The sequence below is a fragment of the Neolamprologus multifasciatus genome, chromosome 13, assembly GCF_963576455.1.
Source record: "Neolamprologus multifasciatus chromosome 13, fNeoMul1.2, whole genome shotgun sequence".
Taxonomy (NCBI): Eukaryota; Metazoa; Chordata; class Actinopteri; order Cichliformes; family Cichlidae; genus Neolamprologus; species Neolamprologus multifasciatus.
Window position 1 is genome coordinate 29,971,042 of NC_140451.1, and position 14,337 is coordinate 29,985,378.

Consider the following 14,337-nt stretch of genomic DNA (forward strand, 5'->3'; position numbering starts at 1 on the left):
AGTATGAGCAGTCAGACACTAAGATTTTGCTGCTGATTACTCTTCTTAATACGCCCTTCCTTTCCTCCCTCCCTTCTTCCTTCCTTCCTTTTTTCTTTCTGTCTGTCCCATCATCTTCATATCTATCTATATTCAAACCTGCCCCACCATAAATCCTCTGAACATATCCACTCTGACCTGTTCATATGTTATTTTAATGCTTCATTTTACCTTGTAATATTAGAAAACGTCCTAGCATCCAGTATTAGCCGCATCCCAAAGCTAGGAATGAAAGAACTGGGGCAGAAATTTGTACCAAAATCTTTTGATTTGGTTCTTTAATCTTGCAAACCCTTTCAAAGTTTCCTATAATATTTAATCAGTGGAGATAATTGTGTTTGCTTTGTTGTTTGGTTTCTACCTTTGGGAGATAGTAATTCATCTAAGATCACAGCAATGTTCCTATCCATTTTAAGCATATTCACTCATCACACCATCGACTATCTGCAGAAACCCTAAAATCTCTTCCTTAATTAATCTTGGCTGAGCTGGCATTAAAGCTTTTCTTTGCTGTGCTTATCTTTCAGCCAGTGGACCTTCTAACATCATTTTACTTCTTCGGGGTATCTGTTCTTCTTAACCCCACTCACACTCAGCTAACCCCTCGTGCCCCTCACCCCAAAGCTAGTGTTAAAAAGATTCAGTCAGTTTCCCACAAATGAATTAAGCTTAGTCCTAAAATAAGAGAAATGTTCAGTGAAGCATTGAAAAAACACATTTAGTCCAAGACTGCAACTTAATCCATGTCTGACGAACTTGAGTCAAAGGCCTTTAGTTTATTGTGACTAAAATCAAAACTGGCCAATATGTAAGAATGCAGTTGTGTTGCTGAAATGTATAGAAAAGTCTTTAAACTTTAACTTTTAGGCTGCTTTTCAGATGTCATGTTTAAATTCAGGATGCACCAATCAGATATCTGGATCCTGTGCAGTTCTTTGTGCACGGAAGAAGCTAACATCTAAGCGCTTGGACAGGATCGATGTGTTGGCTTCTCTCTCATATTTACTTTTATTCAGGTACTCTTATTTACTTTCCTTTGATTATGTTCTGTCAGAGACATCAGGTAAGCTAGGAGCTAGAGGGATGTTGGTTTCACTGTGGGCTGAAATCAGACTAGTACAAATAAATTAAATAGATAATGCTAATGTATTCTTTTTTAATTGTGTTGTATTCATCTTTGGCATGTAGTATAGTGAATTTGTCCTTTGATGTATTTGTTATTTTTTAGTCAAGTTAGAATGAAAGTTGTTTCATTAAACTTTGCTCATAAAATGCTGATTTTCAGTCACTCACAGTGAGACATATTAACTCTGTTATCAGATTGGTACTCTGTATTGGAAAACCTTTTAAAGCCAAGGATTCCTCATCATGTTGGAAGTGGAAAAAGCTGGATTGGTGCATCCCTAGTTTAAAGTTCTTCAAAGGTCTCTTAAGTTATACCTACACATCTGTGACACCATCACAATTAAACAGCATCTCTGAAACGTTACTAATTTGGTGATTCTTGCAGTACTTTTGTTTTCAAGTTCAAGTTTCAAGTTTATTCATTTATATAGCACTTTTAAAAACAACAATTGTTGACCAAAGTACTGTACAATAACATAGTGAAAACAAAAGATATACCAAAGTTTGATGAAATGGAGCAGTTTTTGGGAAAATAATCCAAAATAATTGTTCCTTTCATTTGGGGGCAGAGGCATTATTGGTAAAATATCAAATATTTGTAAATTTATTGAAAGTGTTATCACTTTTACCTTCCAGAAACTTAATGCCCCTTCTTCTGTCTTTTACCACCAGCCTTTTTTTCTTCCCCTGAGCTTCAAAACCTTTTTTCGCCATCACACTCTGCATTCTGATCCACAAAATGTGGTTGCTTTCCTTTTGTTGCGGAGAAAATACTGTAAAGTATCGCCTGGCCATTAGCTTACCTATTGTATGGTGGCCCAGAGGGGACATTAACACATTAATGAATAACTGCTGGGGTGAAAATTTGCAGGATGACATTTATTAAAGGGCACACCTGATTACCAGGGGCATTTTTACTCCACATTTTTAATTTCAAGGCTACTTTATGAGATGGATAAGGCCCAAGACCTCCATAAATTTTACATGGTTTCAGTGGCATGTTGCCCCAAAGAAAATGCAGTGCAAAGTGAATTTCATCAGAGTGCTGGCAAATTTAATATTTTTTAAAATTAATTCTGCTTGATTTGAAGATATAAAATCGGCTAGGGTGAGTTCGCCATTAAGGGAAGAGCCGGCAGTTTTTCAGGTGCTTCTTTTTGCTGACATGTGCTCAATAAGTGAAATTAGCTGTTTGATTTGGATGAAAACCTGCTGACTTTCATCCCTTCATGGCATCACCTTCACGTCTGTCACCACAGACCTCAAATGCCTGGTGTCACTAAAATGTTTCCTGAGGGATTCCCCATTTCCTTTATGTAATAGATGCTACCGGAAATAAAATCTGAACTTGTGAAAACAGAGCCCAGTATTCATTTTAAGTTTGCTTATAGGGTTTGATACATAAAGACAAAAACAAACAAATCATAAATCCTTAACATTTTTAATTAACTGGCTAACTGATCAATTGATTGACACCATGCAGTTGAATATACTGCATGGTGTGTGTGTGTAAGAAAAGACTCATAATATATATAGATTTAAAAGAAATGCCATATTTGGCAACATATTCATCATGAATAGAATTAAATACTAATAGAGCAGTGTATTTACTCTAAGCTTTAAACATGTGCAAAGACTAATTCTGAGTGTCTTGTCTTGTTGTCTTGTTAACACTAAGAAAACAATAAACTTGTTTATAAACGCTTTATTACAAATATAATTGAAAAATGAGACCCGGGATCTTGGCATGGGCTTTGTATGGTGGTTGGTAGAGATGCCATAGATTATAGCTGCAGGAAAGCCAATAAAAAGTCAAAGTTAGTGCGTAGCATTAGTTAACATAGTGCATGTATTAAACAAATGACATGTATATAATGTAATGTGTTAAAAAGTGTTGGAAGAAGGTTTGGAGCTGGTGCTATCATGGAAATATTTACAGAGCGTGTACTCACATTTGGGAACTTCATACAGAACCAAAGATTGCATATAGGCTAAGTTACACCCATACTTTTTCTATTACCCAGATAACATGATCAAAGGGTGAACCTACATGATACAGATTTCACATCTTAATTTATTGTGCACCAGTATCTTTCAGACAAGGACAAAACAGGCATTACACAGCTTTTCCTGGCTCAGATTTGGCCTTTGTGTTGTTATCTTATCTAACAGAATCAATTCCTTTAGCTGTAATTTGTATTATTTAAATGTGTTTCATGTGGAAATACTGTAACAGATATTTGTGCCTTTGAATGTTAAGTTAGCACATCAGTTGTCACAGATTGCTTGGAAATACTGGTGGAGAGGAAAAAAAAAAGGATACACTGCATTTAATGTGTATTTGTCAAATCCAGCCCCAGAACTGCTTAGTAGTTGTTGGAACTTGTTTGTTACAACTAACAAATATGTTTTCCTTATATTAATATATCTAAACCAGTTTGAACAAACTCACAGTTTAAGGTGTGTCAATTTTTTGTAGCTAAAACAGCACCAGAGCCATTGGTGTCCAGAAATAAGTGGCTTGTCTCACACGTATCAGAGCACCACGGATGCACGGATGCAGTCAGGAAACACTGCATCGTCAGTTACTAAGCAACAGCCAGAACAGGATTGTGGAGCAACATTATAAAACTGCAAGGCCCAACTTCAACTTCACACTTTTCTGTGCAAGACAAAAAGGCTTTCCATGCTCTTGAAATGGATGTTATTTTCAATGTGCTGAAGAGCGTAGGTAGAATTACTACACCTTGTGTTACTTTCAAGACAGCGTGCGTTAAAATAAGTGTTAATGTGATAACATGTTGGCGCGGCATGATTTTTGTGTTTTTATGTGCTGTATTGAAACGAAATGCCAGAAGGGCTATCCTTAACAAACTCTCCAGCACGCAGGAAACACCTCAGCTGTTGTTTTTAAAACGTGTGTGTGTGTGTGTGTGTGTGTCTGAGATAGAGAGAGCGTGAGTGAGTGTATGGACGAGTGATCCAGCAGTTTGCCTGGGTGGGCTCTTTGTTTTGATTTCTTCTCTTCTTCTCTCCGTTCCAATGCTTCCCCCCTCTCCTATGCAGCAAGGACAAGTTTGGAAGGTTTGCAAAATTTATCACCTTCCACTGATGAAACCCCTCCCCTTGTCACCCTTCCTCAACTCCTTCCTCTCCCTCCTCTCCCCCTGTTCCTCGTCCTCCTCCTGGCTACCTGTACTGATCTGTTGGTCCTCTCCTTTGTGCCTCACTCCTCTTCATGTTTGAATCTGTAGTGCTGAAAGTAAGGCTGGGCTCCATTCCCTGTCAATTTTACCAAACCACAATGTTAATTCATTGTGTTATTCATTTGCTTATGATAAAGCATTCAGACATCAACTACATTTTTTCCCCCATAAAATAAAGCCTTTTTATTTTAGTTCACATAGACAGTCTTTGAAGCAGTCCCCAAACTAGATTTTTGTCACTTGAAAAATAGTTAACAGGTGTTTAAATCTTCACCTATGATGTGTAAAAGTCCAGTATACATGATATAATAACAACATAGTCCTGTATTAAATTTTATAATACACACAGTGAAAACATTTCTTTAAAAAGGCTTAAAAATATACATTATGATGGGTCATGGATGCATTTCATATGCAATAATAGTTGTCTATATAATGTGTCAGTAATAGTAGCTATGTTTTTTTCTGTTTATTAATAGCAACAAATTGAGATTCATGCCAGTAGGTAGGCGTGCCTTCTTCTGTTTATGTGGTATAATTGTAGATGGCAACATCTTGAAAGTACCACCTAAAAAGGTCAGGTGAAATATACTGTTTAGGACCAAAACACCCTCTTCTATTATTTTTTTTTCTTTCTTTCTAACTAAATGACTATTTCGATAATATAAAATAAAAATAAGATATATATAAAATAAAAAACAATAAAATATAAATATAATGATTTTTAAATCTTTGAATGGTAAACAATTAGCTATTGCCATCTTTCACAGTTCATAAAGACTGCTTACCAGCAGAAGTGCCCTCTGGAGCCCCGTTTGTGCAGTGCACTTAGTATCAGTTTGATAGAAGGATCTCATGGCAACCACTGGTCGCTAAGGAAAAATTATTCCCCAACCGGTTGGCAAGTGGTTGCTGGCGGTTGTAAAGATGCTGCACTAAAACATTCACTAACTACTGGTTGAGCGGTAGTGAAAATTGGAAAAAGTGCAATAGAAACTGGAATGGGGACCATTTACCTTCAAAGTAAAAGTTGCTTCTTTTGAAACATGTTTGTTAAAGCAGTTACTTTGAAGGTGAATGTTCTCCAAGTTTTCTCAGACAAGTCTGCATCTTATATACAACCGCGACAGTCTGCCAGTAACCAGAGCAATCATAAGGAGGCTTTTTATGCAGCACCATCCTCACGATTGATTTCACTTGCCAACCCGTCAAGAAATATACCTGATGATTTCCCTAACAACCAGTAGTTGCTGCCGACTTAGTGGCCTCAATTATTTCTTTTAATCTGTGTGATTCTGGGTGAAAGCTTCATAAATTTGGTGACTTTTTTTTTAGAAGTCTAATTAATAATTGCATCACCCCAACATTTGCTTTGTTCAAATTTGGACTAGACATTAATTTTGCATTTTGATAAAGAACAAGCAAAATAAGGTTAACAAATGCAATAGTATTAGAAAAAAAAGATTAACACTCAGTAAACCAGTAAACCAGTCATAGCAGGTTGGAGTAGTGCTTTAGTGGTTTCATATCACATGAGACCATCCATCCATTCTTTGGGGAACTTTCTGTTTCTTTTTTTCCCCAGCAGTTAATCCCTCCTTGTGAAAATGAAGGCGCTCACACTGAGAGCAATGACAGGCAAAAATGAAATCATCTCAGGGAGGAGGTAGTTTTCACAGATTCTGAAGGGTCACTCAGTAGGTGCCAAGCAGCGTTCAAATATTGCATCTAGTAATTAGCAACTGTAATTAGTCCTCAGATGTGTGCTTCCTTGGCCCGCTGCTAAGTATCCCATGGTCCCCTGCCATATGTCGGTCAGCGCGGGGACCCTTTGAGAAGCTCAGCTGTTTAATTGCTGCCCGGAGTGGAGAAACGATGGTGGAGGCGAGACTGAGGTCTGTTCTGGTATCCAGGCAACAGCTCCCTTACTCCTTCCTGACCACTACTGATTCTCAGCTTATTCCCATGCCCTGTCCCTTCATTCACTGCGCCCCTCCTTCCATCCATATCGCCATCAGCCCCCACCCCACCCCACCCCACCCAAACCCAGCCAACCAGCTTATTGCACTAGCCACCACCAGCACTAACAGACAGTCCCATGCCATATGAACTCTGTCAAATTTTAATTAGTATTCATGTCTTTGATCTGTGATGCTAAGATGTTAGTTATCCAATTATGGTCTGTTCTTCTGAAAATAAAATGGTCAATAATACCCAAAGAGTTATCCTAACTGAACCCAAATACGAAGAAATTAAAGAAAATTAAAGAAATCTCTTTAATATACAATTTGAAAAATAATCAGAATTGGGGTTTTGCATGTTTTAGCCCATTAATTGCAACTCACTCGACTTGATATTAGTGGCAAACTATCATTCAAGTAATAGGAGTTTGTATAAAATTTTTCAGTGTGTGTTTCCTCCCTATTTTAGAGTTTTTGAAGGGTTGTGGGAATGTTTTTTGTTTTTTTGATTAATATTTAACTTTAAAGAATCAGTAGAAATGCTATATAGAATCACATGTATGAGCTCTGAAGGTGAAAAGTCAAACCGGAAGCACATAATTAAATTAAATACATTTTTTTTATTGTGTGTTAAAAACTTAGCAGTACGTCGCTAACAGACTGGCTGAATATCCATATCAGGCAGCATTGGTCCTGTTGATTGATAAAGTGGCATTTAAACATACTGGGGACTGATGTTTGTCTGTTGTGTCAGATTACTTTTGTGTGCTAAACGTTCAAAAATTGTGACTTTAAAAATACACAGACTATCACTAAATGCATAAATAATACATAATTACACACATAATTCTTCTAATAACTGTTACACTCAGTTTAAAACTGTTGAAGTTGCTGACTAGGTAGAGTTGTTAATGTAATTTACAACAACTATAAATGAATTGTCTTATGCTTTGAATTTGGGCTAAAACATGATAAAACACTGCGTTTAGCATATCAATGTGATGTAGTAACTGAACAATGTCTTTTCTGCAGTTCCCCGGTGTGAGTCAGAGGGTAACTACATTACAGTTGCAGACATAGTGACTAGTCTGTTGTTGGGTGAACCCTAGTGGTGCTGTCACCAGATGAGTGCTGTGTTAGCAAAGTCAGGCTTGTGCTTTTTGCAGTTGCATGGATTTAACAGTCACATCTTGGTTCCTTGTTCTCAACCTAGTTAAAATTCAGCCTGCCTCTCATACACTTGAGCAGATTTTCACTTAGCCTTTGAGCATTGTCTGGCTGCTGTCTGACCTGGTGTGAGAGAGGTGGGCATAAGGAAACAAGCTGAGACTCTAGGTCCATTCTGTCATTGATGGGTCTTGAAACCTTGTTGGTGTTGTGTGTTTGTGTCCAATCCCTTCATAGTGTCCACATGTGTTATGTGTTTCCGATCCAGCAGTAGTGAGTGCGTTTCAGCTATAGAACTGTAAGAGCTAAGCATGCAGAGCAGAACTGGGTTTTGGCTTTGTCTCTACTAAAATGCATATACTGTAGTTGATTATGCTCGCTGGGTAGACTGGATTTTCTATTTCATGTCATAGTTTTAGGGAATTAAAATTGCGTCTGCACCATTCTGCATTCCAAGTTGAATTTTAGCAGATACATAATGGTAGCAGCTGCTTATCACTGTTTCCTCTTTAACCGGGGTTAAACCAGCCACAAGCTTTGACGTGATTCTATAGTAGCTATTGCCATTTTTTTAAATTTAAAGCGTGATTAAACTTTAAATCCTAAAAGAGAGGGCACTAATTGCCATTGTTTAAAGGCTTCAGAGTCTTAAGGCCAAACCCATTGTCAGTGATGCGGTATATTACAACACAGCTTTAAATGGAGCTACTGCTCGCTGTCTTGTGGGAGTGTCAACAAAACCTGAATCTCCAGCCTGCATTTCATCATGTTTTGATACCGAGGTTGTCAGTGTGAATTAGCATGTGTTGTTGTGTTGCGGGTTCATTTTGTACTGGCTGATGCTGGAAACCTTTCAGCGCCATGCAAACTGAAATCCAGGTTTTATGCTTGTGTTGCTGTTTGCAGGCCTGATGGGCCACTAGCTATGATTTGTTCCTGCAGTGTAGAAAACAGTGCATTTATAGTACAGCTAATGGTAACTTCATGTTACTTTTTCTGGCCTTTCTAAATGTGTACTTCCACTTTCTAAACTTGAACATTAACCACGAGGAAGTGAATCCTCAGAACAAAGGGTCTGACCTCTTCTAGGATTGTTCCTCGGTGTTGGCAGCCAATAAACTTTACACATTCACTCTGTTTATGGCACATGCATGGACCACATCTTCCTCACCATTTGCTACTACACTACCCATAATGCATGAGAGCTGTTGCTTCCTGCCAGGCAGTCAGGGCAGACAATTCAACACCTGCAGAGTGAAAGATTAGAATATGAATAAGCAGAAATGTGCAGCTTTTCAGGTGCAGTGAATTAATTCTGCTCATGTAGGATAGAAAATACTCAACTAAGAAAAGGCTTTCTCTCTGACCACTTATCTCTGTCTCTCTCTTTCTGTGCCCTACTTTGCCATTTCTCACTTGAAGCCTCCATGTGCCTTTAATTTCTCCCTCCTTCCCATTTTCTACCTATTTTTCTTTCTCTCTCCTGTTTCATTCCCTTTACCTGCTCATTGCTCTTCCCGTCATGTAGTGGTGTTACTAACCACTCAGAGACACAGTTTGACACTGAAACCATTGTAACCCGGCACTCTCAGTGGTTCTCAGCCTCATTTGTGTTGTTGACAACAAAGCTAAACTTCCAGGATTAATTGTTTGTAAACCATCACTAAACAATATTTAACGAAAGTCTTAAAAACTGGTAATTTAGCCAATTTGTAATTTCCTGAGGAACCGCCACCGATTGCTTTCTGAAATAGTTAATCATTTATTAAAACACTGTGGTTTGTCTTGAAGGAGGCTTTAAAGGGCTGTTTAATTCATCAAATATTCATTTCAGTTAAAGTTTTAGCTTCAAAAACTATTAAAACAAAATAGATGATTATTATGCCGCATTCTGTTTTGCATCAATGCTTTTGTTTTGTGTTTCAGCCCACCAAATTTACTTTTGTCACTCCAACAAGCTCAGATTGACTCCCTGCCAGGCGTTCAGCTCTTTCCTTCTTATTTATTTTCATTGGAATTAGAATTAAATTTCAAGGAAGTCCACTCGGAGGAAGTTTAAAACGTCTATTTGCTTAAACGTCTTGAGTAATCGTGTGGAATAATAATAATCTCGTTACTGATCATAATAACACAATAATGCAGATTTCAACTGTAACCAACCATGGTATTTATTTTTATAATTTACCATTTTAAAAACATTTTTTTCATGAAAATGCATAAATAATTAGGTCATAATGTGTAAAAGTAATCTGTAAGTCAAAATCCCCACTTCATACCTTTCATATGATGTCATCGAATGGACCCTAATATCTTCCTCTCCCAGGGAGACGAGTTTCAGTCATAAGTTGTCATATTTAACTCAAGACAGAATTATTTTTCCAGACTTACGTCTGGTAGTCATTTAGTTATCAGTGAGGAAAAACATAACATGAGGTTCATAAAGCCTGGTGAATTATGCTACCACCACCCTTGACTGCCGAGTTATATGTAATTTCATATGTACTAAAACAGATATTAAAATATTACCAGTTGGTACTAGAGGTGGGAATCACCATACAACTCACGATACGATATTATCACAATACTTAACGCACGATACGATATTATTGCAATTTTTTAACATATTTTGCGATATTCAAATTCTGTACATAAAGGTAAACTTTATCAATATTCATTTTATCTAATATCAAAGTCTCGCACTCAGTCTTTCTCTCATTTCAGTCAGTTTTATAAACTGAACGGTTTGTATTACAGTCTAGTCCAACTTAACTGAACGCAACCATCTGGTACAATTATAGCTATTCTGAACTATGCAATTTATGAAAACTATGCAGCCCCTTCAGCAACTGAAGAATTTGAAAGTAAATTAAAACAAAATATAATTTTACATTAAATAAAAAAGTTTTAAACTTAATTAAAATAAAACATGTCTTAAATTAAAATTGGGATTTTTTGACAGTGAAAGAATGTCAGGATTCTTGCTCATAAAAAGGATCAACATGCTCTGAAGTCAGAGCACAAAAACCTTTTTTGTAACAAAGTATCGATTTCTGCTGTCCCTGTATCGATACATTATTAGCAAACAAAATATCACTATACTACACAGTATCGATTTTTTCCCCCACCCCTAGTTGGTACATATTATCAGTTTTAATACCGGAACTAAAATAACCATGAACTAAATTTCAATTAAAATTCTGTCAGTTATTGGTTATATGGTTATTATTCACAAAAAGCAACTGTCTAATCAGTAGAAATGAGCCATTTTAAGTATTTATTCTATTTAAAATCTCTAATCTCTACAGCTCAGCAGCTGAGAACCACTGAGAAGTTCAGGCTCTTGCTCAGTTGAACCTGGTTTATCCAAACATGAAAACCGCAGACTTCCAAACTTTGTTCAGCCTGGTGGAAATCTACCCTATCAATCCTTTTTTTGGCATGTGCATCTTAATGGAAAATAAGACTGCACATGCCACTGCATCAAGTTTGTGTGTGTGTTCGTTTTCATGTCTTAAATATGCCTCTGGTTTGGAAACACCACTGAATATATGCAGTGCTGATATTTCATTCACTCAAACGCCTCTTCCGATATCAGTCCTGGGATAAACCAGGTTTCACTATGAGCACTAAATCCAACCCCAGTAAATACAACAAATTGAACATGCCATACTATGAGAAAGTGAGAAAAGGGTACAACAGCCAGGTGTTTCAGTAGCAGCACTGTACTTGTCATATTTCTTTTTTCCTCTCTCTCCTCACGTCCTCTTCTCTTTTCCTCCGCAGGCATGTGGCGACCCCAAGGCTAAGCCCTCCTATCTCGTCGATAAGAACTTGGAGTCTGCGGTTAAATTTATTGTCAGGAAGTTTCCTGCAGTGGAGACGCGGAATAACAACGTGAGTATTCCTATGTATCCGTCTATTATGCAAAGAGAAGTGGAAGGAAAAAGTGTCTTTTTAGCAGGATAGATGATTTGATTTGTCTTCGTTACTACACACTTTGTGCAGCTCTAGTTTTATGCTCTCCATATCTTCTTATTGTTGCATTTATAATTTGCTATCTTATTGAAAATATATAAATAAAAAAGCTCCTGCACTACAAATATAGGGCAGAAATACACCCAGGCACTGTCATTTATTAAAAGATCTTATTAAATGGCATGCATTACATCATTGTATAAGAAAATGTTAAAACATCATGTTTAGTGTTTCAGATAATTTGCACAGAATGTAAAAGCAGCTGCTAATCAGTAATCAGTTTAAGTAAAATTAGTATTAGAAGTATTAGTTTACAAACTAAATACTTAAGACACATATTTTTGCTAATTGAATTCTATATAATGTTTAGCGAGATATTCACTTGCATTACTAACTTTATAAACTCCGTCTGGCAATTGGCAAATTATGTTGTTTCTGAATGTGATTTATATTTTTCTTTTTTCTTTTTTTTTATTGGACTTGTATATTTGTTTTTTCATTAAGCTTACTTCCCACTCAGGTAGCTACATCACTCTGATTTGGTGCTTCAGTAAATGTTAAGCCCATTTTTAGGTGCCTAGCAGTCAGTGTGGGAGATTCCTGTAAGGTAACAAACCATTGTCCTCCCTGACACCTTGTGTCAGGCAAATTACTTTTCCATTTATTAATTAAGCCCGCGTGTACTTTAATCTTGCGTTGGATTGCTCAGCTAGCCCCAAAAAACTGCTGGAGTATTGTTGACTGCCCGTGAATCGAGTAGGGTTTCCATGTGGCTGGTTGATCTGGTTGTTTGATTGGGTGCCTTTGTTTGTTTCCTTGCTTTTGGAAGCTTTGATCTTTTGTTGAAGATCTGAGGATTTATTTATTTATTTATTTAAGTTTTTCCCTATTAGAGTGTGCCTGATAATTTTACAATATTACAAAATTTTACAAAAGACATCCCCACTTTTCCTCGGGTGGCCCTAATCCTCTTCCATAGTCATGTGACCATGTAATGCAATTTGAGTTGGGTTTAATTCTAAAAAGAAATGGGTCAACATAGCTGAGAAGATGGTTTCCCACAGGTTTAGTTTTGTGTGTGTGCTTGTGTGTGCACATTTTCTTAAAAGACTTATTTGGTGACAAAGAAACTGAGAAATATAATCAGCTACCTCGAGATTATCACAACTTTCTCCAGAGCATAGAAAAGACTTCCATCATTAGTTCCAGCTCAAACAGCAAGCTCAGTTCGTCCGATGGCGAGACTCTAACCTTTCTACAGAGGCAGCCAAGTTAAATTAAAGACTGCCACCATAGCGGCCTAGCCAGGGAATCAAAATAATGAGATGAGTAGGGAAGTGACTAAACTTTCAAAATAAGAGCAAGGGGAATAACTGCTGATTACCGAGGACTTTGTTCTTTCAGACAAGTTAAAAAAAAAATTAAATAAAAAATGAGACAGAATATGCATGAGGATCTGTTAATTTCCAGTAGTGGCTGGAAATAGGCTGGCCAGGTAAAGACTACACTGGTGTGATGGCGTTGGGTATCCAGCATCTCTTACAACTTAGTCAGGTGTGTGTGTGCGCGTGTGTGTGTGCGCGCATGTGTGTCAAGTGAACTAAAGTCATTGCTCATCAGATTTTTCTTTTTAGCTTTACTTGTTAGCATATGGCGTTTGTGTCAGAGCACCATTTAGCAAAAAGCTGTTTGTGTGTGTGTGCGTGCGCGTATGTGTGTTTATACTGTGTGTGTAGCTAACTGCTTTATTCAGTATAACTGTGCTTAAAAATGTGTCTCTTATGTTGTTTTTCTGCTTTGTTTCTGTGTTTGTTTGTGTTCTGCATGCTAAACTTGGCTTAATCCGGACTTGTGCTTTTTGGTAAGTTTTTGTATCTAAGTTTCTGTAACTTTTTGAGTTTAATTTAAGCACTTAAGTTTTGTAATATTATGTATTTTTATTTGTACCTGTGTTCGTTTTTGCAGGGGAGGGGGGGATTTATTTATTTATTTTGGTTTTGTTTCTTTTAGTTTTTTTAAAGCTCTTTTGGAGTGTGTTTTGCTTTGCTCAGCTTTCTCTGGCAGCATTTTTATTTCCTCTTCTTCATCCTGTGAATGACTGCGTGGCTAGTTACCTGCGTGGCTAGTTACCCACCTGGCTAGTTGGTTAGGTTTGCTTGATGACTGATCAGCTGGTGTTTGAATGACTTGCTGACTGCATGCAATAAGGAGTGTCACTCAGCAGGTAATCGAAATTGTGCAGGAAAAACTGTTTTGTTATTTCTTTTTTTTTAGGAATTAAAAAATAAACAGTGATTGTTCCACTTTTAGTTGACTTGAGCCAAATAACAGATGTTTGAACTCCTTGTTGCAGCAGCAGTGTTTCACGCTTCCTACACTTGTCATGTTTTGACCTTTTTCCACCTTTGCCTATTAGGCCAGTTCTGGTTTAGGGTGCGGTTCTGACCTCAGATTGCTCTGGAGCTGGGTTAAATTTACATACAGTATGCTTCAGTCATTTCTAGCATGTTAATACACTGCTTCTCAGGTGCTGAAGTCAGATACTTCATGTTGATTTTTAGACTTTAAAAGATTGATGCAGCAATCTTTTAAAGGTAAACTGGGATTTGAAAACACTTTGTATCCACAGCTAAAGACTCGTATTGACAGTGTTTTATTTTTTAAGGTGCTGTTGGGTTAATAGTTTCTGCTTTGCTTATAAAGGCAGATTTTACTTTGGTGAAACATTTCATTACAGCTTCTGGAAAACCTCCGCACGGAAAACGAGTTATTCAAAACTTTATTTAACATACAACAAGATGCAAAAGAAGAAAATTGATAACCAAGTTCTCCTGCATGCAAAGTGTTCCAGAAAATCATTAAAT

At 37.1% G+C, this 14,337-nt stretch overlaps 1 protein-coding gene across 7 annotated transcripts in view; it reads left to right on the forward strand.

Moving 5' to 3' along the window:
• nckap1 (NCK-associated protein 1) overlaps positions 1-14,337 on the forward strand; it is a 48,416-nt gene that overhangs the window by 3,278 nt on the left and 30,801 nt on the right. For 2 of the 7 annotated variants that reach the window (XM_085182923.1, XM_085182924.1), the window contains exons 2-4: positions 4,231-4,248; positions 7,364-7,384; positions 11,282-11,392. In XM_085182923.1, coding sequence (XP_085039049.1) covers positions 4,231-4,248; positions 7,364-7,384; positions 11,282-11,392 — 150 coding nt within the window. The other 5 variants (XM_085182925.1, XM_085182927.1, XM_085182928.1 and 2 more) reach the window with 3 other exon arrangements.